The sequence below is a fragment of the Populus nigra genome, chromosome 1 (assembly GCF_951802175.1).
Source record: "Populus nigra chromosome 1, ddPopNigr1.1, whole genome shotgun sequence".
Taxonomy (NCBI): Eukaryota; Viridiplantae; Streptophyta; class Magnoliopsida; order Malpighiales; family Salicaceae; genus Populus; species Populus nigra.
The window spans coordinates 2,891,555-2,917,072 of NC_084852.1; the positions used below are offsets into that span (position 1 = coordinate 2,891,555).

General features: G+C 34.8%; 2 protein-coding genes across 2 annotated transcripts; both read right to left on the minus strand.

Annotated features, from left to right (window-relative positions):
- Window positions 1-12,979: 12,979 nt before the first annotated feature.
- On the minus strand, window positions 12,980-14,925 carry LOC133698361 (benzyl alcohol O-benzoyltransferase-like). Its single transcript, XM_062121260.1, has 2 exons — window positions 14,395-14,925; window positions 12,980-14,220 (listed from the first exon to the last, which is right to left on the minus strand). Exons 1-2 carry the CDS (start codon window positions 14,836-14,838, stop codon window positions 13,267-13,269), a joined length of 1,398 nt encoding a protein of 465 aa, XP_061977244.1. The 5' UTR covers window positions 14,839-14,925; the 3' UTR covers window positions 12,980-13,266.
- A 7,969-nt stretch (window positions 14,926-22,894) lies between these two features.
- LOC133688124 (uncharacterized) lies at window positions 22,895-24,295 on the minus strand. The gene is made up of 2 exons (XM_062107515.1): window positions 23,581-24,295; window positions 22,895-23,485 (listed from the first exon to the last, which is right to left on the minus strand). The coding sequence occupies exons 1-2, from the start codon at window positions 24,274-24,276 to the stop codon at window positions 23,360-23,362; spliced, it is 822 nt and encodes a 273-aa protein (XP_061963499.1). The 5' UTR covers window positions 24,277-24,295; the 3' UTR covers window positions 22,895-23,359.
- Between the last annotated feature and the right edge of the window lie 1,223 nt (window positions 24,296-25,518).

The window sequence follows — 25,518 nt, forward strand, 5'->3', positions numbered from 1 at the left end:
GTTGGATCGGGCTGAGATTTTGACAGCAGCTTCTAGATTTATTTTATTTGCATGAATAATGATTTGACCCGCACAAGAAAGCACTGCCTACCGATCCAAATTGCTTGCCTTTGATCAGAAAGGGCTTGATTAGGTACGTAATGTAGGCTTTGGCTATTGGTTACGAAGAAAAAGATATTACAGGCTCAAAAAGGTGTTTGAGGGATTTCAAGACTAAGGATCACTTGTGCTTATTTCCTAACCTTTTCTTTTGACTTTCTTGCCAAAATAGATTTCATGCCCCCCAGTATCGGGTTTGGGCTCTTTCTCTTCTTCATTCTTCGCTTTTGTTTAGTTGAGCATAATCAGCTCAGTTGTTTTTATGAGAAGCTCAACTCTTTTGGATCCTTTGGATTTTTTTACTCAAGTTACATGATCAATTCCAGCATCTATCTTCACTGCTTTGTCTAGACGATAATGACATGATCAACTCCAGCATCCATCTTCACTGCTTTGTCTGGATGATAATGAAGTCTTTTCCTATTGATGGTCTTTAAAACCTCTCTTGTTTGCCCCCCAGTATGGGGTGTAATCCTAGTCAAGGTTATTTTTTAAAAAAAACATTACTAGGCTAAAAAATAGGACTGCAAAGAATATATTTCAGCCTTGTGAAAGGATTTATCAAAGATGGCCTTTCCTCATCTCAAACTCAATGCATTGAGGATCGATAGGTCTTGCTTTCATGCGTGTATGCAAAATGATTTATCCAATCAAATAAAACTAAGGTTTTGAGTCACCTCACGGGGTTTTATTTTTTGTTTTTGTTTTGTCTTTTTGCTTTCAATTTTCCTGTCTAAGGAATCACTTGAATTTCCAGAACGCATTTGTTTTGGACAAATACCAACATGATGTTTATTTTTGTACTTACTTTGGAGGTCCCAAAAATATCCTTGAAAACATATGAGATTCTTTGTGTTGTAGTTTTGTGAGCAAAAGTTGTACTCAAAATGTTATTTACATGTACTTACAACAAAAAAGAGTGAGATATGAACACAGGAAAGAACATGATCTTATTTAACAAGGGCTCATTTGACATAGACAGTCTGGTTCAAAAGCATAAAACAAAAGAAAATAATAGGGCAAGCTTCATTGGTGAATCTGTTCTCACGCTAGCCTTCCTTTCAAAAGTTCTGTGTAGAGGATTCAAAAGACAATGTGGAACAACACCACAGTTAAAATTTATGTCCTTCAAAATTCATGTTATGATCTCCACACCCATGCTTGACCATTGATGCTTTCCAATTCCCCCAAACAATCCATTGCTAGTGTTTTTCTAATCCACTACTTCCAGCATGATTCGGTAGAGGATTCATATTCACGTTAGGAGTGTCTTCAAATTCTATCCACCCAGTCTTGATTAATTGCAAAAGCTTTCTCTTGAAGGCATTGCAGGTATGGCTGATATGCCCAACAATACCAGCATGGTATTCACAATTGAGTTCTGGCTTGTACCAATTAGGATAAGGTGGCTGCACAGGTGGCAGAGGTTTTGGAGCTATATAACCGATGCTTAATAGCTTTTGGTACATCTCATTCAGGGGTAGCGGTAGTGGAGGTAATTGTTCTTGAACCCTTTGGTAATTTTTAATTTGGCTTTTGGCTTGAAATTTATGGGGCTCAGGTTTTATGTTGGTATTCTGGGATGGAGTGTGGTAGTTTTGGGATGAATTTTTCCTACCCCTGTAACCATCTTCAATATGGTGGACCTCTTTTCTTTCGAAGCCTTTTTTCTCGGTGGGTGTAAAAATTCTATCACTCTTGACGCCTTGCTCTATGCATTCACACACTATCACAGCATCAGTAAATTGCTAGGCTGAACTACCCATCACATGTTCATATTAGGGTGCTTTGAGTGTGTTGGCAAATAAAGAGACCATCTCTTTGTCCAGAAATGGAGGATGTACTTGAGCAGCTGATTCTCGCCATCTTTGAGCATATTCCCTTATGCTTTCTTTATCCCTTTTCTCTAGATTGGACAAGCTGGTTCTATCGGGAGTGATGTCCAAGTTGTACTTGTACTATTTGATAAAAGCGTCCACCAGATCTTTCCATCTCTGAATTTTTGTGTTGTCCAATCTCATATACTAGCTCAAAGTTGCTCCACTTAAGCTGTCTTGAAAAAAATGCATCAGTAGTTTTTCATCATGTACTACTTCTGCCATTTTATTACAGTAGGACCTGAGATGAGTCATGGAGCATTGTATTCCACTGTATTTGATGAACTCAGGAACACAAAACTTCTTTGGTACAACCACGTTTGGGACCAAAGACATCTCTGCTGCCCGTACCGGATCATATAAGTCTACTCCTTCAATGGCTTTAAGTCTAGCTTCCAACGCCTCTATCTTAGCTTGATTAATGCTATCAGGTGACTTAGCCTTGTGAGACTCGTTAGCAGATGCTTCCATGAGTGTCGGGGCTGGTGCAAGTGTCGCTGACTGCAAAATGTTGGATTTTGCTTAGGCTCTTGAACATGTTCGCTCATTCTTTCTTCACGTTGAACTGTAGTAGGAGCCTGATTAAAGGTGACCGATCGGTTAGAAGGACCTTTACCAGAGGTATTTCTCAGTGTTTGCTCGAGTAAGCTAGTGAGATGAGCCACGCTTGTTTTCAGAGACTCCAACTCTTCTTGAAAATGGGCATCACATTGAGCACGCTCTTCATCTTCCATGTTTCTTGCTCGAAGTCGGGTGTTGTAAACTTTTTGGGGACCTATATTTCAATCTGCGGTATGTATGCATGTTACTTACAATGAAATAAGTTAGGAATTATAATTTATATGATGAACTCACCCTTCGAGGGGTGACACATGATCGTACCCCTTGCATGATGAAACAAGAATCTTGTTTCTTGTCCAAACTCTGCAAGGAAAATACTCTGCGTGATGGTCATTGTGTCACCCACAAGTCTTGAGTTCAAGATGCTTCAAGAAGGGTTTGTCTTTATACAACTAAAGTAGCACATACAACCTAAGGACAGGTTCTATTCATTATGTGAGCATGAGTAAGTTTTCTACCTGGTCTCAAAAGGATCTCATATCTGCCTAGTGACGATCTTCGTAAAGACAGTATAGGGGCGTTGCGAGAAATGGTTAAGGCACGTATACCCACCATTACCAAGCAGACACTCAGATATGAGTTGGGTGTTTCACGTATCTGAACCCTGACCAATGATCCTAGGGCAGATGGCTAATTCCCCACTTAACTTAGACGTTTTGTGTGTGCTATTCAAAATTTAAAGCATGTGATGCATGAGGCAATTCTATACAATGCACGAACAAATATGTACAGAAATTAAAGCGCGTAAGCAATAAATAAAAGAAAAGTATATTAAAAACACGCAAACCAACAAATAAAACACAATGACCAGACAAAAACAATGCCTAGTCCACAAGGTCCCCAGTGGAGTCACCATTCTGTCGCACATGTGCGGCGTCGCGACGATCGTCCACCCTCAGGGAAAAACATGGAATGGTATATTCCTGGAAAATATGTAGAGACAAGGAATTCTTGTCTCCTATCAGTGAAAAATATGGATTGGGAGTCACCACCTAGTATTCTAGTTATTAGGAACCCTAACTAGTCTTTAGAGATCAGGTACGGAGACTGGTTGCGTAAAGGGAAGGTATTAGCACCCCAACTATGCCCTGCCTAAGGTAGGCTGTATTGTTTTAATGTCTGATAAAATCTAAGGTCGTGTTGTGGTTTCTTATTGTTCGGAATACGCATTACGTGTAATGTCATACCATAGGTTCTATTGTCCGAAAAAAGAATTAAATATCTGGAATATGCATTACGTGTAATGTCATACCCCGGATACTAAGAGACAAACAAAATAAAATTTTTGTTATTTTTTAAATTTTGGCCAATGTTCTCTAGACTTTAATAAACTGGTTATTAAAGCCAAAATGCATGCTAAAACATTGTTTTTTGGTGTATGAAAAATACAATATGATTTTTTAGTTTTGAGACACTTGGCAGTATACACAAAACATTTTTTTTCTATTTTTTCTATTTTTTTGTATTTTGGAAGTTTTGATGAAAACCAGGTATTTTAATATTGGATTTGTATTTTTACGATGTAAAATACAGATCAATATTAAGCAAAATTGATAAACAAAAATGTGCTGGAAAATTGTAAAATTCTGAAGAAAAAAAAGTTAAATTTTTTTGAAATGGGCCGGAACCGGCCCATATCAGTGGGCTGGGCCAGACCCGGCCCAAAACCAAATGGGCTGGTTACCGTGTCTAAGCACAATAACCAGCCCTCCATTAGTTGTAGAACGTGAATTAATTCACGTTCTGCATGAAGATGCAGATGGCGGTTGAGCAAAAGGAGAAAGAGACGGGGCAGCGGGAGGTTACCTGCGGTGGCGTCGAGGTAGTGCTGCTGGCGGCGGAGGCACGGTGGCCGGTGGTTTTCTCCTCCTTCTTCCTCTGTTTTTTTTTCGTTCTCCTGTCTTTTTCTTTTCTTTCTATTTTTTTTCTTTTCTTCTCTCTTCCTTCTCCCCTCTGTTGTGTTCTCTCTCTCTCTCATTCTCCCTCTCTCCCTCTCGGTTTTTTTTGTTCTTTTTTTTTGTGCCCCTTCCCCTGTTTTTATAGGCAAAAACAGGGGAAGGAGATATGGCCGGGGCGGCCACTGTGCTGCCGCCCCTCCACCATCCCTTCAACATGTGGAAAGTGGGCTCTGTCATGTCCTTGGTCGGCGTCTTTTTGAGCTAAAAGTAGGAAGGGATGTCGGTGAAAATGGGGAAGAAAAATCTTTTCTTCCCCTGCCTCGCTCGTCCAGGGAAAGAAGAAGACCCATGGTGCCGTCAAAATAGCACCGTTTCAGGCTTTTTTTTTGTAACAGTGCATGAAACGGCGTCGTTTTTCCCAAAACACGCCATTTCATTTAAATGAGAATTGGCGCCAAAATGCGTCATTCAAAATCAGGCCTTCAATTTGCGCGTGTTTTTTCAATTTAGTCCTTGGTCTCAGATTTCTTCAATTAAGTCCCTAATTGGCCATTAAACTTCAATATTTATGCAATTAAGCCCCTAATTTGACCAAATTAACTTCCAAAAATTATAATTTGATCTCAGAACTTGAATTTCTTCCAATTAAAGCCCAAATTAACTCCAAAATCAATTTTTCTTGCAATCAAAACCACCATAAGTTCAATTAAACCTCCAATAAAATTTAATTGAGTCCATAAACACATGATTTTGGACTTTTCTTCCTCAAATTGAATTTTCTTTGTCAACAGGGCTCTCATCAGTCAACAAAATATTGTCAAATTTTAATTTTTGTATTTTTAAACCTCCTTAACCAATTTTTGATCATTTTCTGAACATTCTGACATCCTTTTTTCACTGTTCTATTCTTTTGCTCATATTTTTTTTTTTTATTTTACCTTTTTTGTGTGGGGACCTAAAAATAGGTTACAACACATATATTCCTCTAAGAACCCTTTGTGTAGAAGATGTATCATTACAACATTTGGATCGAGAAACTTTTTATTCTTACACATCTTGCATGGACAGATAATACTGCCTCCACTAATATTTCTCGGATTAGGTATTACGTAATTAATAAAACTCTAAACCTCATTAGAATAATCTATCTTCTACAATCCTTAGGGTGAATCTCGATACATCCATGACTTCTATCGAACCTATATCAAATAATGATGACAACATGCATTAATTAACTACTACGTACATACAAATTTTTATATATTTACAGAAATTACAACTCGAAAATAAAATTGACAAAATATAAAACGGACCCTTAAATAAACCATTATTTATTTCATCACAACACACCTAAGTTGGTAATTTGATACAAGTTTCAACAATTTACAAACAAATATAATTTTACAAAATCTAAAACAAACCATAACACGTACAAACTCATAAATCCATACAACAAGTTTCAAGTTTGTTTGAGAAAAAATAATAAAACAAGTAAACACCCAAACAAAATGCATATACTACCAAAATATGTAATAAAAAAATTAACATTTTAAAATTGTTTTCAAATTAAAAAAAAAATTGTATATTTGCTTACTTAAAATGAAAAATCCGCAATAAAATTTCAATCAGAACACGGATGTTGTCAAATAAAGTGTTGTTTGACTGGAAAAATTGCGGAATGATGAACTGTGTTGAGATGTGGGGGGTGTTTGTTTTGTTGCAGAGAGATTTTTTAAGGAAGAAGAAGAAATAGGGATGGAAAAGAAGGGTCGATGACCAGGTCAAATATTAACTATTATCGATGGATTTACCAACATAATTATTGTGTTTGTCAATCCATCAGCAATTCTGTCGGAATAACTGACACATCATTGTACGGGCTTCCATGTTTAAATCCAACTGTAATTTCATCTGTAACGGCGTCCACAAAAACTTAAATGTTATCATATTATTTGATTTTTTTTAATTCCTTCTATTTCGACTTGGATTCCCTTTGTATATACCGACGATATATTTCTGTTTGTAAATACTGATGGAGTTAACGATGGAAAAAATTCGTTAGTGATTCCATTTGTATTCGTAGATTTTCTGGTAGTGACTCATCTCTCCACTAGACATGAAAAATCATCTTTTTGGTTTAATTATTGACCTGCTAAAACAATTAAATTCAAAAACTAACTTAGAGATCGAAAAATTTATTTTATAGGTAACACTAGTGCCGTAATAAAGCTCAATAATTATTGAGGTTTTTACATTAAATAAACTTGGAATAGTAAGTGACTCATAAAGATATGTGGAAAAAGGGAAAAAATTACACTATAGAGTTTTTTTTTTAACAAAGCTCAATGTAATTGAATATATTTTTTTCCAGTTTTGTGTAGATCTACTCTGTAGAGTATTTGCTTTTGACGTAGTTTCTGTTTTGAAAACTCTTATACGTCAACCTCACTAGCATGGACTTTTTCTCTCTTTTTTTATATATATTTTTTCATTTTTCTTTTGTCAAATAATAGCAATGACTTCTTTTTTTTAGGATAATCGAGATAATATTGTCAGCATTCAAGCGCCCCGTTTTCATCTCTTTATATTATATTGAGAGAAAGAGCAGAGAGTTGATTCACTTGATTCCTTAAAAAACAACTTCAAATTAATCTTTGAAAATTATTACTCAAAAACCTTCCAGTTTTCCCCAAGTCTTTATTTAGATACTTGCCATGTCATTAATAATCGTATGACTAACATATTGTCAAGACATTAAAAACTTGTTTGTAATATTTAACTCTATCTCTTTCTAAATATTATAAAATCATTATTAGTATAGTTGAAATTAGACTCATTATACTTTTTAGCGATACTGATAATCTATATATAATTAAAAAGAAATTAAAATTTTAATTTAACTACACCTTATTAAAAACCAAATATTTTTTTTTATTGAACTTCTTATAGGTTCGATTCAAAAAAGTTATGTGGTCGTGTCAGCAAATTTCCTGTCGGACGGACTAGTCCAACATGGGTTTAAAAACACTTTGTACAAGTTTAGATAAACCGTATTTGTATAGATTTGTTTTAATTTCTTGTTCACAACTTCCTCTCTATGCTTTCTCACTTTAATTAACTTTTGAGTTAAAATCCATAAGCAAATGATAAAATTCTTGAATATTCTTTTTAAAAAGGTTTTTTCATCTAAAAAACTTAAAAATGTAACTTAAACAAAATTTTATGCAGCTTTCCTAAGTTATTATGGTGCTGCTTTGACTCAAGCAAACAAATATTAAAAATCAACGTTTGTTGTCCAATGAATTTGCAGTCATTTTTGTTCAACAAAATGACATGTATATGTTGATCAAAACCCTAATTTGTTTTTATATAAAAGATCAAAACCCTAATTAACTCACAAAACAAGGTGATAAAAGCATTGGGCACGTGGATCTCTTGCTACTACTGCATGGAGAGAGTCTACGTGGAATTACTTTATGTTTTGTTTGTTTCATTGTTTAATTTATTTCATTGTTTAAATAAGTAATTGAATGGGTCAGAGAATAAGTAACGGGATTAGCAAGAGCATCCCTAGTCTTCAGCTCTCCACTACTGGAGTTCCTATTATTTAGTTTACAGTTGTATTGAGTGGCCTATTTAGGCTCACTGTTTCGAGAGGAAAAGCATGGAATCAATAAACAATCACCTTTTCTCTTATTATCTCTTCTTCCTCTAAATCCTATCTTATCAGTGGTATCAGAGCCAGGTTCAATCCATGGACACGCGTGGTAAAACTAATGCGGAGTTTCGTGCTAAGATTACAGAAACTCTCGGACGACATGACGCCAATTTTGACGAATTGAATCACACTTTCAATCGAGTCAACGACGCCCTTCAGGGAGTCATGGCAGAGCTACAAGCGATGAGGATCACCCATTCCCATTGTTCCAGTGAGAGGGAAGTAAATCCTTTTGTTGGGGGAAGTACTTCTCACGACAGGTCGTCTGCAACCTTCAATGCCGACAGAAACCACATTACCCTCAAGTTGAATTTTCCAACCTATTCTGGAGAAGGGGAGGATCCCACTGGCTAGATATTTAAGGCAGAACAATACTTTGAGTTCCAGAACATTGACGCTCCACGACAAGTACAATTGGCGTCATTTCATCTGTCGAGTGTCGCCTTGCAGTGGTATCGTTGGTATACAAAAAGCAAGGGACAATTACGCTGGAAGGAGTTTGTCTCAGCCCTTCTCCACCGTTTTGGACCAACTGAGTATGATGATCCGTCAGAAGCATTGTCCAGACTTAAGCAAACCACGATTGTGAATGCATATCAAGAAGCCTTTGAGAAACTGTCCCACAAGGTTGATGACCTCCCAGAAAATTTCCTGGTGGGGTGTTTTATTGCGGGATTAAAAGATGAAATTCGTTTGGATGTTCGAGTTAAGCAACCAAAAACTCTCTCCGAATCCATTAGTGTGGCTCATTTAATTGAAGAACGAAATCAATTCCAAAGGAAATTCAACAATCCAGTCAGACCAGCGACAACACCTTCATTCCAGCCGAAACCACCACACACAAACACCATGGGACTCTTGGGTCCTGCCCCGGCTCAACGAACAACTCACCCAACTGCACCTATTCGACGGATAACAGGTCAGGAGGCAAGGGAGAGACGTGAAAAAGGGTTGTGTTTCTATTGTGATGAGCGACATGTTCCCGGGCATCGTTGTTCACAGCCTCAGTTGTTCATGATGGTGGATGTGCAGCAGAAGGAGGAAGGAGACGATGTGGACATGGAGATTGTGACGCCTGAGGAAGACATTCCATAGATATCATTTCATGCTCTGGTGGGAACAAACCACCCACAGACTTTCCGTGTCATTGGTTGAGCAGGAAACACGGCGGTGACAGTGCTCATTGATGGGGGAAGCACCCACAATTTTATTGATCAGTCCACGGCAACCAAATTGGGACTACATGTTATTAGCGGCAAAACCATCCAAGTCACAGTTGGGAACAAGGAGATTATTGAGTGTATTGGGCGGTGCTTAGGCCTTTCTTTATCGATTCAAGGAATCATTGTTCACGCAGACTTCTTTGTGCTTCTAGTGGCAGCCTGCCAAGCCGTATTAGGAGTGCAATGGCTGGAGACTTTAGGCCCCATCAAGACCGATTACAAAAAGCTCATCATGTCATTTAAACAAGAAGGCCAGACGTACACATTGAAAGGACTATCAAACACTAAACTCGCTCCCCTAAGTGATAAGGAGTTGATCCATTTATCAGGTGTGGGGTATTTTGTGCATATAGAAATGGAGACAATGCCAAAGACAGCCTCAGCGTGGTCACCTGACCTCAATCTCATCCTTTCAGATTTTGCACATGTTTTCCAAGAGCCTACAACGCTGCCACCTACGCGCAGCCATGACCACCAAATTCCCTTGATGTCCAATAAATCTCCAGTCAACAGCCGGCCTTACAAGTACCCGCACTATCAAAAAAATGAGATTGAAAAACTGGTCAAGGAATTCCTACAATCTGGAGTTATTCACCCCAGTCGCAGCCCCTTTTCTTCTCCGGTTTTGTTGATTAAAAAGGCTGACGGGTCTTGGCGATTTTGTGTTGATTATCGGGCGCTCAATGAAATCACAATTAAAGACAAGTTTCCCATTCCGGTCATTGATGAGTTGTTTGATGAATTACATGGCGCGGAGTTCTTTTCAAAGCTGGACTTGCGCTCCGGGTATCACCAGATTAGAGTCCAGCCGGAAGACATTCCAAAAACCGCATTTCGCACTCATGACGGTCACTACGAGTTTGTGGTCATGCCATTCGGATTGACAAACGCCCCAGCAACTTTTCAGAGTCTCATGAATGACCTCTTTCGCCCTCATTTACGGCGATTTATATTGGTATTTTTTGACGATATTTTGGTGTATAGCAGGTCTTGGATGGATCACTTACAACATCTCCGTCAAGTGCTGCGTATTCTCTCGGACAACCAGCTGTATGTAAAGCTCTCAAAATGCCAGTTTGTAGTGCTTATCGTGGGTTATTTGGGGCACCTCATTTCTGCCGAAGGAGTAGCAGTGGACCCTGCCAAAATCCAAGCCATCCAAAATTAGCCAATTCCAGCAACTCCCAAGGATGTCCGTGGGTTTCTCGATTTGGCTGGATATTACCGAAAATTTATGAGAGGATTTGGCGTTATAGCTGCACCATTAAATCAGCTCTTATCCAAGGAGGGGTTTCGCTGGTTTAAGGAGGCCCTCGTGGCTTTCAATAAACTGAAGCAAGCCCTCACGTCCCCACCTGTGCTGCGACTTCCAAACTTTGCACAGCAATTTGCAGTGGAGTGTGATGCGTGTGGTGATGGCTTGGGAGCAATTTTATCTCAAGACAATCAGCCAATTTCTTATTACAGTGAGGCCTTGAAGGGCAAGGCTAGATTACTGTCAACGTATGACAAGGAGATGCTCGCAGTAGTGAAGGCAATGCGGAAATGACGACTGCATTTATTGGGCAGAACCTTTGTGATCAAGACCGATCATCAAAGCTTGAAGTACCTTCTTGAGCAACGACTTACCACGCCTTCTCAAGCTCGTTGGCTGCCGAAGATTATGGGGTTCGATTACAGCGTTCAATATCGCAAGGGCAAGGAAAATCACGGAGCTGATGCTCTCTCTCGCATGGCAGCAGCACAATTACATGCTATATCAGCTCCTATTACAGACTAGTGGGAAACTCTACAACACGAAGTCCAGCAGCAGCCCTATTACAACACTGTGGCCACCAGTCCCACTTTAAAACTGGTTCAAAGAGATGGGGTTTGGATGCAGAAATGGAGGATACACTTGAGTCCTACATCCTCTTTGTTACCTGCAGTTTTGGCCGATGGGCATTCATCCCTTGCAGGTGGACATTTTGGCTATTTGAAGACCTTGACCCGCATCTCCTCCAGCTTTCTATGGCCTAGCATACGAACATCTGTCAAGAACTTCATTAGAGAATGTGAGGTGTGCCAGCGTTGTAAACATGAAACTTTAAGGCCAGCTGGGTTACTTCAGCCTCTCCCAATTCCCCAGCGAATTTATGGATTTTATTGAGGGCTTACCATCTTCGCAAGGTTACAATGTTATCATAGTTGTGGTGGATCGGCTCTCTAAATACAGCCATTTTATGCCACTTAAACATCCCTACACTGCAGTGATGGTTGCGAAGTGTTTCTTAAATAATGTGGTCAAATTACATGGCATGTCGCGTTCTATAGTGAGTGATCGGGATAAAATCTTCATCAGCTCCTTCTGTAAGTCCTTATTCACGCTATATGGCACGACACTTAACTACAGCTCCAGTTACCATCCGCAAACGGACGGCCAAACCGAAGTGGTTAATAGGACCTTGGAACAGTACCTGCGCTGTTTCACTTGCGACCACCCAAAGGTATGGATGGAATGGCTGGCTTGGCCTGAATATGGTTACAACACGGCCATTCATTCAACAACGAAGGTTTCTCCATTTGAAGCTGTGTACGGGGTCCCTCCTCCATCTATGATCTCCTATATACTAGGAACTACAAAGCTTCAAGCAGTAGATCAAATGTTGCGCACAAGAGAGGTCATCCTGCGGGACCTCAGACGGAATTTAATTGCTGCACAGGGACGCATGAAATCTCGGGCATATTTGCATCGTCGAGAGGTCACATTTCAGGTTGGAGATTATGTGTTCTTAAAATTGCAACCATACCGCCAAAAAACGGTAGCTTTCAGGAGTTCCTTATTGTTATCACCCAGGTTTTTTGGCCCCTTCAAGGTTCTCGCTCGCATTGGACTAGTGGCATATAAATTAGACCTTCCCACCGGGTCACGCATACATGATGTTTTCCATGTCAGTTTACTCAAGAAACAGTGGGGAGATATAGCCAAGGACACGATGATCACCCTTCCTCCAATTACGTCAGATGTTGTGGTGTTACCAGAACCAGAAGCAGTCCTTGATAGAAGGGTTATCCAGAAGGGGAAATACAGGCCACGAACGGAAATCTTGGTGAAATGGAAGGGGGCATTGCCAGAAGATTCTTCGTGGGAAAATTTGTGGCGATTTGCAAAAACTTATCCTCAATTCAACCTTGCGGACAAGGAGAATTCAAGGGAGAGGGAATGATAAGAGCATTGGGCACGTGGATCTCTTGCTACTACTGCATGGAGAGAGTCTACGTGGAATTACTTTATGTTTTGTTTGTTTCATTGTTTAATTTATTTCATTGTTTAAATAAGTAATTGAATGGGTCAGAGAATAAGTAACGGGATTAGCAAGAGCATCCCTAGTCTTCAGCTCTCCACTACTGGAGTTCCTATTATTTAATTTACAGTTGTATTGAATGGCTTATTTAGGCTCACAGTTTCGAGAGGAAAAGCATGGAATTAATAAATAATCACCTTTTCTCTTATTATCTCTTCTTCTTCTAAATCCTATCTTATCACAAGGATCAATCAAACTATTGGAAACCAAATATTGATCTTATTATTGAATATAAAAGTCATGAGACTTAAATTTTACAACTGTAAACAATTTGAAACCACACAAATCACCAAATTTTCATTACAACTCCAACTCATATATCTAAGTATACAATCACAACAAGGTCAAAGAGTAAGGGCTTGCTGGTAGTAAATAAATTTAAAGGCTTATTCAAACTTCGCCACCATCTGCTTTAAAATATTTTTTTTTTGGTACCAAAGGCTTATCCGGCCAAGAATAGAATAATATCATAGCCTTTCCTCTGTCTTATAGGGAGCTTGGTATCATTTCTTGTTGTTCTTGGCTTCTTTCTGGGTCATGCCTTGCCAATTCCTCTAATAGTATTGCAAATCTCTCCATAACTGGTGCACGTAAGGAAACCAAAAGCATAACCCCACGCTCTCCGTTCTTGAATCGATAGGGCAGGAAATAGGTTCCTGCAATAGAAATTTCATCAGGCATGGCCTTGGGTGGCCCAGTGTAAATTGTGTTGCCCCATCCATAGTCCACCTGATCGAACCCAATACTTGTTAAGTCTGACACGACATATGATTGTAACCCTATAGGCTGCCCTTTGGTTATCTCCATTAGATCAGCCAATGATCTCATGTACTCCTCAGTTATTCTATTCTTGGCATTTCTTATCATTTCCACTGCATACCCTAAAGAGTTTAAGCAAAGCTTCCTAGCATTTGTTACAGCTGCTGGCAAAGCTAGCACGTTACCATAATATCCTTTCGGTAATGGAGGGTTAAATTTGGAACGTGCGTTAACAAGCATTTGCATGCGCATCTCCTCATTAGGGTTAGCTTGAGATGCTATGGCATAGCATCTCCATAAGCATGCACTTATTACCTCAAAATTTGAACATGGGTGTAAATGAGAAGGAATCCATCTACGAATGTTGGATAATTCCTTGCGGTTGAGAACAAAACTACGGTGGGCTACAGCGTGAACCTGGCCGTGGAATTCAGGCACCTTTGCTGTAGGATCAACAGCAACAGGAGCATCATTACCATATTCATTGTGTCTGCATGTAACTCGTGGCGGATTCCTAGCACAGAGGAGTTCCCTTCGCCACACAGGTAGAATTGAAGGGTCTTGGGCACCTCGTGCAATCTCACCTATGGCATTCAATACCTGAACTATGCCGAGTGCGTCGGTCATTGGGTGATTAAGACGGAGCCCTAGTACAAAACCGCCACACTTCAAGCGTGTCACCTGTTAATATAATGTTAAATTATTAATACTTTATGAGAATGTAATTGATGGAATATTACCATCATTGTTTTAATTATATTTTTGAATTTTCTCGATAATAATAATAATAATAATAATAATAATAATAATAACGAAAGAATGAATAAACATTAGCCAATAATGTCCTATACGTACCTGAAAAAGCAATAATGGGGTATTGAGGATCCCTTCTGATCCTGGGACGTTGTAAAGAAGTTCCTGAAAGCATGGGAATGGAGATGGAATTGGATCACCAAACTGCTCGACCGTGGCATCGGCATCGGCTTCGATGAACAAGACACCCTCACCAGTACAATCAACTATAAGCTTATTGTCTGGCCCTTGTCTAATCCTACCAGCAAAAGGGTAATAATACACAAGTGCCTGCGCAATTGCCTCCTTTATTACCTTCACAGGATCTTTCCCTTGCATCGATGGATTGTGTGCATACAAGTTGTAATGTGGTGATTGAAATTGGAGGTATAGTTGGCGATCAATATCAGAAAGCTGTCTGAATTCATGAGGTGTGGCCTTAGCTGGCGCAACCAATTCTGGTTCGCACCTTCGGACGGCGAACGATATGGAAGTTGGTGTTGCCATCGCACAAAAAGCGTGTTTGCTGCAAACTGTGATAAATGGTGGCTCTACCTCAGCAGTCAAGAATATTTTTGCTTGAAATGGAATGCATGGGAAGGCAAACTTGCTACATATTTATAGTAATAATGATTGTGTGGACATGCAGTAGGTGTGAAAGGTAGGAGCAGGAACAGTAGTAAATGATTACGTTTATAAAACCATGAATTCATCAACGATTCCCCACTACAACACCTAACTCATTTCCAATTCATTATTATTCTGGTTCCTGATTCCCCACAGAAGAATCTTTTTATTAATTTACCGTTATACTCATAGTTTTTTCCTTTATTCTTCGTTGAAAATTATGTGAAGGAACTAACAAGTGGACGAATAAGAAGAAAATTCAAACATATATGAAAATTAAAAAGGCTTCTGAAAATTTCATTTGTGGGGCTTGGAAATGTGATCACACCAACCTTGTACATTATCCTAAAATTATTACTCCAATATGGTCATGCCCAGTACTAACCATGTTGGTTTTCCTTTCATAATATTGAGAAACCCTCTCTCCCTTGAATTATCTTTCAAGTTTAGATGGGATAGATTTTGGGAAACTACGTGCCTAATGAAGGCCTAATGGAGGGGATTCCTTGGACTTTGACAAAGTTTGAATTTGAACCAACACTAGACAAATTAGTTCTCGACTAATTATTTGTTGTCAAAGAGTCTAAAATTGAGAAATTTATATTATATCTCGGGATTGGTTTTATACTCTAATATTCTTCACTTAAACCGTTATGGGTTATGTTTTATCATTAAAAAAATATATAAATTATATTTTAAAATTTTATTCAATAATTTAAGTTTGTATATTGAGATAATTCTTTAATATAGTATTAAAATTTTATTGACCAAGTGGTCATGAGTTTATAACTCATCATCTCATTCTATTTGATAAAAATTAAATATAAAATAGTATAAATTTATATAAGTTTTAAGTTTAAAATTTAAAATTTTAAGATATATTAAAGAAATAACTTGGAGTTTTCTTTTCTTTTTTTTTCCTCCTTCTTCTTTTGGGTTTTTTGGAAGGTCTTAGAAGCAATACAAAATGGCCCGGTTGTGGCCTTCCCTGGACCAAAATGTCTGTGAATACCTCTCAAGTTCTGCACGTAAGATTATATATTGTTTCCTTAGATAGGCATTTACAACCAATAATTGATGAAGGTGTGACGTCTTCTGCAATTTATTTGGCTGGTGCAAACATTTATATTAATAATAAAAAAAAAATCCAAGAGTATATATACAAATATAAGTCAAAACCTATCGCTATTTTCATGATTTATTTTGTAAGAAGATGTAAGTGTCTACACCAGATTGCGTATATTTTAACTAATCTCACGGGTTTTGAAATTAACGATCATGTACCAGTAACCATAAGAGAACTAGAACTCATGATTATTAAAAAGTAGACCCAAAACCTGACTAATTGAGCTACCTCTCAAAGTTATTTTAGATTATTCTTTTAGCTTTACATATCAATACTTTTATATGTATTTTTTATAATTTTATTTTCATCTGAATATCATTATATATCTTATTATAGGTTCAATTGAAAAAATTTATGCGGTAGCAAATTTGATCGGAAACAAATATGTTTTGTCATTAAAAAAAAAAAACTTGATTGTTGCTGCCTACTTATTGAGAATTTTTTTTTCTAGGAAAAAAAATTAAAAAATAACTTTGTTATTGATAAAAAAAACAATAAAAATAAAATTGTTAAACAAATTTAATTTACCTGAATTTTCCAAGCTATTCAAATATGAACCCAATCTGAAATAAATTTCAAGTTCAAAGTTCAAAGATTTTAATTAGTAAGTTTTTTTTTATAAATTTTAAAGTTGGTTTGATGCTCAAAGAGATTTTATTATTATATATTAGTATTATTTTAGTTCAAATTTAGAGACCAACTTACAAATAAATTTATTAAATCTTTTTTAATACATCAAACTCATATATGTCTACATGACATTTTTTCTATTGAATTAACTCTTTTATTTTTTAGATTATGTAATGAAAGAAATAAATAAAATAAAATAAACATGTGGAAATTAATTGAATTACTATAATTAATTAGGTTTGTTTAGGCTATTTTTTTTTAATCATTTAATTTTCATACTGAAGGAGAGAAGTTTTTTTTTTAAAAAAAATAGAAGTTATTGGATTAGGCGTCGTCCAGCATTCAATTTAGTATCTAAAAGAAAAATTCCATGTAAGCGCATGAAATCATAGTATTATGATGGAAGGACTATTACAAAACAAAAGAAAGAGTAGAGGGACTCAATCAATTATAAAAAAACATAAGAGGCTCCAATAAAATAAAAAGTATAGGTACCAAATAATGGATAAAATCCATCTTCTTACAAAATAAATCATGAATAGCAGTGATTAGACTCTGAAGCCATCTTTCACTTATCATAATTATTTTTTTTATTTTCAAATCAAGTCATCCTCGTCCAAACCGATCATGCCTTATAGTTTACTTCGTGGAATTCGAATTTCCAATAATAACATAACCGATCAATAATAAGCAACATGATAGTGAATAGTAATTAAGATCATATCGAAGTATGTGCTAAGCAATCCATAAAATTACAAAGTGGTTAGGTGAACGATAAATCCAAGTTTTTATTCTACATGCAGTAGTTGACTGAATGCGTGTTGTTTGAATCAACTTGTTTCTAATCCCAACATGTTGAAATGTTTAACGTTCATTAATCACTTATCTTCAAGACCATTATATTGATTGAATGCGTGTTGTTTGAATTAATCAACTTGTTCAGTGATTAATTGAATGTCGTTTCAGTAACATAACGTTGATGAATGAATGAATTTATTCAAAGATTTAATTATAATTTATTTTATTGCAAAAGATTCTAGTACATTTACATTGAAATCACTGAACAAGTCGAAATCTATAAAAATATTTACATGAATAAAGCTAAATGGAATATGGATCTTGCGATTAATGAAAAATCAATAGCAAAGATTGATCTTGCGATTAATGAATTACCTCTCGATTCTTGCCAGCCGATACGAAGCAAAGAATATAATTATTTAATCCAGAGAGATAAACATCGAATCCTACAAATGAATTAGCTTCTGCCTACCTATCTTCAGTATTAAATATCACATGTAGGTTGGTCCCGTGTATACTCTAAGTATATTCTTAATTACAAGTGCATATCAAGTTGACTCACTACACGGGTAGTAGGTTTATGTTCTTCTAACGAAAATGACGGTAGGTGTCGAATTATATTTGTATATATTCTCTTGGATTTATTATTATTATTATTATTATTATTAATATAAGTAGTTGCGCCAGCTTGTATGTATTTCAATTAATTTTACGGGTTGTAAAATTAACGACCATGTAAATTTTTAGTAGCTATGAGGGGACTAGAACTCGTGACTATTAGAAAGTAAATCTAAATCCTGACTAGTTGAGCTACCTCTCAAAGTTATTTTAGATTATTCTTTTAGTTTTACATATCAATACTTTTATTTGTATTTTTTATAATTTTATTTTCATCAAAATATCATTATCTCAGAAATTTTTTTAAAATAAAACACTTCAACTATTATCAAAATGATTGTATGATTTGTTGTTAATTATAACTCTTGGGAAATATATGCGAATGCATCCTGCCTTCTATCTTCTGAGATTCTCATTAGGTTTTTTTATGATAGATTTCAATTTAATTAGTAAGTTTTTTTTATATAAATCTTAAGAAGTTGATTTGATGTTAAGAAGTTGATTTGATTCTCATTAGGTTTTTTTATATATAAATGATCTTCTGCGATTCTCATTAGGTTTTTTTTTATTATTATTATTTTAGTTCAAATCTCGAGACCAACTTATAAATAAATGTATTAAGTCTTTTTTAATACATAAAGTGATATAATATTCTGGAAAGATAATTTAATATTAATTGACATGAAAATACATCTTAACATTCGAATCAAAAAATATATATGCATGTTGTCGCTAACTTAGTTTTTTTTTTTTTAATATAAGAAGAAGTCAATATGCCTGTTCAAAGCCATTTCTGAAAGAACACTCATAACAAATTAGAAATATGAGAGTACTAAGTCAATAGTGTAATAAACATGTATCTCTCTCTTAGTATGAGCTGGATATAGTTGTTTTGTTATAAAAAGAAGATGAGGTTGTAGATTATGACTTTTCAACAACACAGAAACCAAGGCCAGCCAGCCACCTTTCCTTTGGGTGAAGGAAGGAAAAGGACTTCAAATTTTCTAATTCTGACCTTATCTCCTCCTCCGCGCGCGGCCCCGGCGGGGGGTGGGTGGGGGTGGGGGAGTTTAAAGTTTACTCTTACATGGCATGGTTTAAAATATATGAACTTGTTGAAAATTAACTTATCCAATCCATACGAGAACATCGATCGATTGATCCATTTTCCTCATTTTTAATGGACAACGGACAAGGTTGAAGGTCATTGTAGAAGAGGGTGTTAGAAAGCTTAATAACAATCATGGTTTAAAATTATTTTTATTTTGAAATATATTAAAATAATATATTTTTTTAATTTTTTAAAAAATATTTTAAATATTAACATGTCAAAATAATTTAAAAATATTAAAAAATTAATTTTAAATAAAAAATTTAATTTTTTAAAAATACAATTTTAATCACGTTCTATACTTAATTAGAGATAGGATATATGGGCATATAATTAGTTCAAGAGAGTTCAAGTAGTAGAAGGGAGCGTGTTTGGTAGTGTGGTTGCGGGTGCTTTTCAAATAACTTTTCATGCCAAAATACATGCCAACGATGTTTTATCATTTTTTAAAAATTATTTTTGACATCATCACATCAAAACGATCCAAAACGTACAAATCATATTAAATTTTAGCAAAAAAAAAAAAAATTCAAATTTTTTGGGAACGTGGCCGCAGCCGCGTTCCCAAACGGTGCCTTAGACTGTTTTGGTTCAGATCTTCAGTTCTGGACCTTTACCGTTTGTCAAAATACATATATACCTTAACTATTTTCATTACATATGTGAATAGGTACGGAATTAGTTTTGTTATAAAAATATGCTTGAAAAAAAATTTGTCAGTACTGGACTGTAAGTTAAACCGAGTTACACAATTCAAGTTTATTATTTTTATTTAAAATAATAAAAATAAATCTTACTTTTAATATGATCAATTGAATTGTAGATTAATCTGTTAAGTAGAAGATTTATTTGGGTGAATGTAAAACTGATTATTTTATAATAGTCATGTATTTTAGAATAAAAAAAAGAGAGAGGAGAAAAAAAGCAAGAAATTTTGTTCAGTCGAGCATTTATCTTGACACCTGAATCATATGGGTTTTCAAGGAATCCAAAGCCTACGACTAGGGTTCAGTTCAAGTGGGACTTCTTCACTTTGGGCTTTATTATATATCCAACTCTCATTACTCTTAAGGCAATGGGCCTCTCTCCTGAGTCAAGACTTGCAGAATTGTGTGCTTACGATGATCTAATTAAGTTGTGTTTGTTTTTTTAAAAGTGATTTTTAAAAAATTATTTTTAAAATTTTTATATATTTGTTTATTATTAAAAAAATTGGTCAATAGAAAATACTTTACAGTTAATGAAAAACACTTTACAGTCAAAGAAAAACTTGACATAGTTTTCAAGAAACTGTTTTCCTTTTATTTTGAGCGGAAAACATTTTCCGGAAGTTGTGAAAAATTTAAAAATATCATATTATTTGCTGATTAAATCAAACTTGATCCTCAAACTTTTTATTGCTATATATATTTTGTTTTGAATATTTATTTTTCAACTTCATCCCTTATAATTTAATTTTTATATTAATTTTGCTCTTCATTTTTATTATTGTTATTTGCTTTTCCCTTATCATTTTTTAATTAAAATTGTTTATCTATTAAATTTGATCTTCATTCTTTTAATTGTTACTTATTTTATTTAAAATAATTTATGAAATGTTAATTATTATTATTTTAATTTCTTCATCTTTCAATCTTTTTATTTTTTAGATTTGATCTCTATTATTTTAATTATTATTTATTTTATTTGAGATAATTTATGAAATTATATTTTTTTTCAATTTCATTCTCATTCAACTTTTTAATTTATAAGATTTGTTCCTTATTATTTTAATAAACTTGAAAAAAATAAAACATTAATAAGTTATTTTTCAACTCATTTTCCATAATATAACCAAACACTGGAAAATATTTTTCAACTTAGTTTCCATTACACTGCCAAACATCAGAAAATAATTCACTTTTAAAAAAAAATTACTTTTCAGCATACAAATGGGGTCTAAAAAGAAACAAATCTTCTTGAACTCGACTGAGTCAATTCAATGTAAGATGTGAATCATGATTCAGGTAAATTAACTTAGGTAAATTAAAATCAAATGGATTTTAATAAGGCGTGGAGTGGGCATTGAATTGATTTGCAAGGACTATAATTAAGAGGTGGAATGACTCGCCTCTTCCTGTTCTCCAAAAACTCCTCACCGCTTATGTTTTGTTTTTTCTTCTTCTTTAATCTTTATAAAATTTTAAGATTATATATATATAATTTTAAGATTATATATTTTAAGATTTAATCTTTACAACTAAATCATTAACATTTGGAATGTTACATTATATATATATATATATTCACTTACCGGGAATAACTAATATGTAAAACTAAGATTTGTTTTTATATTTATTTACTATTAAAAAATTAGTAAAAGAAAAACAGTTTTCACTTCGTGGAAAAATTTGGTTGTTTTCTAAAAAAGTATTTTTTTTATTTTGTATTACATTTTTTTTTAAGTTGAAAAAATTTAAAAATATAATGTTATTTGTTGCACCAAATCTAGTTATTAATTTTTTTATTACTATATATTTTGTTTTAATTTTTTTTTATTTTATCCCTTATAATTTGATTTTTATATCGACTTTAGTTCTTTTATTATTTTTTAATTAAATGTTTTTTATCTATTTAAATTTGATTCTTATTTTTTTATTGTTATTTATTTTATTTGAGATAATTTATAAAATTAAAATTTTATTTTAATTTTATCATCTTTCAATTTTTTTACTTGTAAGTTATGGTCCTTATTTTATTTTAATAAACTTGAAAAAATATTAATAAATTCAAAAATAATTTAATTTTAAAAAAAAACACTTTTTTTTGTTAAAAATGTTCTCAAGATCAATTTAAAAGGTTAACATAATGACTAAATGATTGACCAATCAGACTCTCATCAAGTCTGACACTCTCAAGATCAATTGGCTAAATTGTGTGTTTCATGTGTGCAGATTTTTTAATATTTTATATTTATTTAATATATATTATTTTAAGTGAAATAAAACTTAAAATATCATATGAATAAAATTACTTTTTAATTTATTTTTTTTATAAAAAAACAAAACTTATAAACTAACTGTAAATGAAAATCAAAGTATTTGCACTCTTGATAAGGTTAAGTCAACAATAGTCCAAATTTAATGTACTAGTTGCTGCTATTAGACAAAATTAATCTAGTTAGTTCAGCTTTACATAGCCCAAATAGAAAGAGAATTTCTTTTTCATTGATGCTTTGGATTTATTATTTTATATGTGATATAATTCTTCTTTCTTGTTGATCATTATAATATAATTATAACGTATGTTAATATGACATGTTAACTATTCTAAAAAAAATATATATGTGTGTTATGGTAAATGAAAAACTGTCTGCTAAAAAAATCAGTTATAAAAATAGAGTTATGTTTTTTTAATACAAAATTGGGTTTATTAAATAAAAAAAATATTTTAAACATTAAAAACTCTTTGCTTTTTAAAAGTCTATTTATTTTATTTTTATTCTATTAATCTTTTCTTCCTTCTCAACATTGTTTTGAGATAGTTACATTTACAAATTAAATTTGCTGTTTATTTTTATTTATGTTATTAAAAATATTAAATTGAATAGACCTGAAAAACAAAATTACAATCTCGAAGGCAAGCACTAATTCTTTTCAAGGCTAGAGGATTTATCCTTTTACTGAATCTACATCTTGGAATTTCATTTTCTGTCAATAAATTTGTAAGTAGTTTTTATATATATATATATACTCATTCACATGTATTTATATATATTCATGTAGAAACTATATTACTGTACGGTACCACAATAACAAGTTAATCAAGTGACTTGCTATATATGAAAATACAAACTTCAAAAAAAAAAAAACCAAATTGTATCCCATAGCTAATGAAACAGCTGAAATTACTTCCCACCAAACCACAACTCAAAGACATGAATCTTCGTGAAATCACCTAATATCGAGGTGATCATGTAATAGGTAACCAACGAACGAACCTGATGCATATCGAGGTAATATGTTGATTTAATTTAGCCATTTAAAAAAGGATAGAAAATAAATAATTGCATCCATTTTACCTGAAAGAAATAATTATAAGCATGTTTTTCAAATTCCAATGCAAACTAATCATCTAACTCAATCATCATGACCAACTCCATCCTCTTCCTCTTTCTCTTCCCACCCTTTATTTCGGGTCCAGTTTCTACAAGTGCTGGTTGGCACGGAGCAACCAGTGCTTGAACCCTCAGCTACTTGAGATACCTGCAAAGCCAATTCAAGAATGGCATACACATTCTAACTTGTTAGTCTTATTGCTGAAGGAAGAGAGGCAAGAAATCATGTCAAATATGCAGCACCTCTGATTGAGCACTCATTGAACCATTTGATGTAGTAGCAAATTTTGTGGTCAGCTTTGGACATTGATGCACCTCCAACATCAACAAACAAGGGAATATGAAATCATAACATCCATGACTGAAGCAGGAAATACTTGTTAATTGTACAAGCAACAACTCCTGCAGATCAGGGAGCACCATCTCCTTCTCAACATTAACAGTCAAAGCATGATCACCCTGCCCAAATACTCCCAATAATTGAGAGGATTCTCTTACTCTAAGTATTCGGAGCTTTTTGAGACCCGAAGCCATGGCTACTGGGAAGAGACTCTTCAACTTGTTGCATCCTCTGATCTCAAGCCGACACAGATTAGGGAAGCATGAAGATTGGAGATCACTTCCTGACAATATTTGATCATTTTCATCGTCATTATCCTTAGCAATAATTTGCTCCAATTCCTCACAATTTGATATATCTAGAAATTTCAGTTGAATTAGACTAGCAATCATGCTGTTCGTGAATGCATGTGTCAGTCTGTCACACTGTTTCACCTTCAAAGTAGTCAAATTGCTCGGCACGAGACCCTTCCATATACACCTCATGTCAGGCAATAAGTTCAAGTGTAATGTTTCCAAACTCACGAGCGAAAGTTCATGCCCCCTTCTTCTATTAGTTACCAAACGTCCAACTTGCATTAAATCTTGTACTCCATTCATGTTTCCAATAGATATTTTTTTTAAATTCATAAACCCCTGCATCAAAAGAAAACAAGGGTACCAATTTGTTAGATGTAATTCATAGTAATTATTGTGCGCTTTTAAAACTAAACGAGAGGCAAGAAATCAAGTCAAATCAGCAGCACCTCTGATTGAGCACTCATTGAGTCATTTGATGTAGTAGCAAATGTTGTGGTCATCTTTGGGCATCCATCCACTTCCAACTTCTGCAAATGAGGGAACAAGAAATCATAACATCCATGACTGAAGCAGGAAATACTTGGTAATTGTACAAGCAACAACTCCTGCAGATCAGGGAGCATCATCTCCTTCTCAACATTATAGTCGAAGCATGATCACCCTGCCCAAATACTCCCAATGTTGTGTGGTCCCGCACCATGTGATGGGGGACCATCACATTAATTAGTAAGAGACAGCCTTGCTGTCTCTTTAAATTAAATGAGCTGCCACTGTAGCTGGCAGCAGCAAAATTTGAGAAGAAACAGAGGAGAAAAACGTGAGAAAGAAAGAAGAGGAGGCAGCAGAGCAGTCTGTCTTCTTTCTTCGATTTCCAGTTCGTTCACCGTTGGATCGGGCTGAGATTTTGACAGCAGCTTCTAGATTTATTTTATTTGCATGAATAATGATTTGACCCGCACAAGAAAGCACTGCCTACCGATCCAAATTGCTTGCCTTTGATCCGAAAGGGCTTGATTAGGTACGTAATGTAGGCTTTGGCTATTGGTTACGAAGAAAAAGATATTACAGGCTCAAAAAGGTGTTTGGGGGATTTCAAGACTAAGGATCACTTGTGCTTATTTCCTAACCTTTTCTTTTGACTTTCTTGCCAAAATAGATTTCATGCCCCCCAGTATCGGGTTTGGGCTCTTTCTCTTCTTCATTCTTCGCTTTTGTTTAGTTGAGCATAATCAGCTCAGTTGTTTTTATGAGAAGCTCAACTCTTTTGGATCCTTTGGATTTTTTTACTCAAGTTACATGATCAATTCCAGCATCTATCTTCACTGCTTTGTCTAGACGATAATGACATGATCAACTCCAGCATCCATCTTCACTGCTTTGTCTGGATGATAATGAAGTCTTTTCCTATTGATGGTCTTTAAAACCTCTCTTGTTTGCCCCCCAGTATGGGGTGTAATCCTAGTCAAGGTTATTTTTTTAAAAAAACATTACTAGGCTAAAAAATAGGACTGCAAAGAATATATTTCAGCCTTGTGAAAGGAT

Bases quoted from the DNA above. Each gene is read 5' to 3' on its own strand.
- LOC133698361 (XM_062121260.1), bottom strand. From the start codon at position 14,838: ATGGCAACACCAACTTCCATATCGTTCGCCGTCCGAAGGTGCGAACCA. The intron at 14,221-14,394 runs GTACGTATAGGA...TTATATTAACAG, and splicing joins CCCCATTATTGCTTTTTCAG to GTGACACGCTTGAAGTGTGG.
- LOC133688124 (XM_062107515.1), bottom strand. From the start codon at position 24,276: ATGAATGGAGTACAAGATTTAATGCAAGTTGGACGTTTGGTAACTAAT. The intron at 23,486-23,580 runs GTGCTGCATATT...TTGGCTTTGCAG, and splicing joins CAATGAGTGCTCAATCAGAG to GTATCTCAAGTAGCTGAGGG.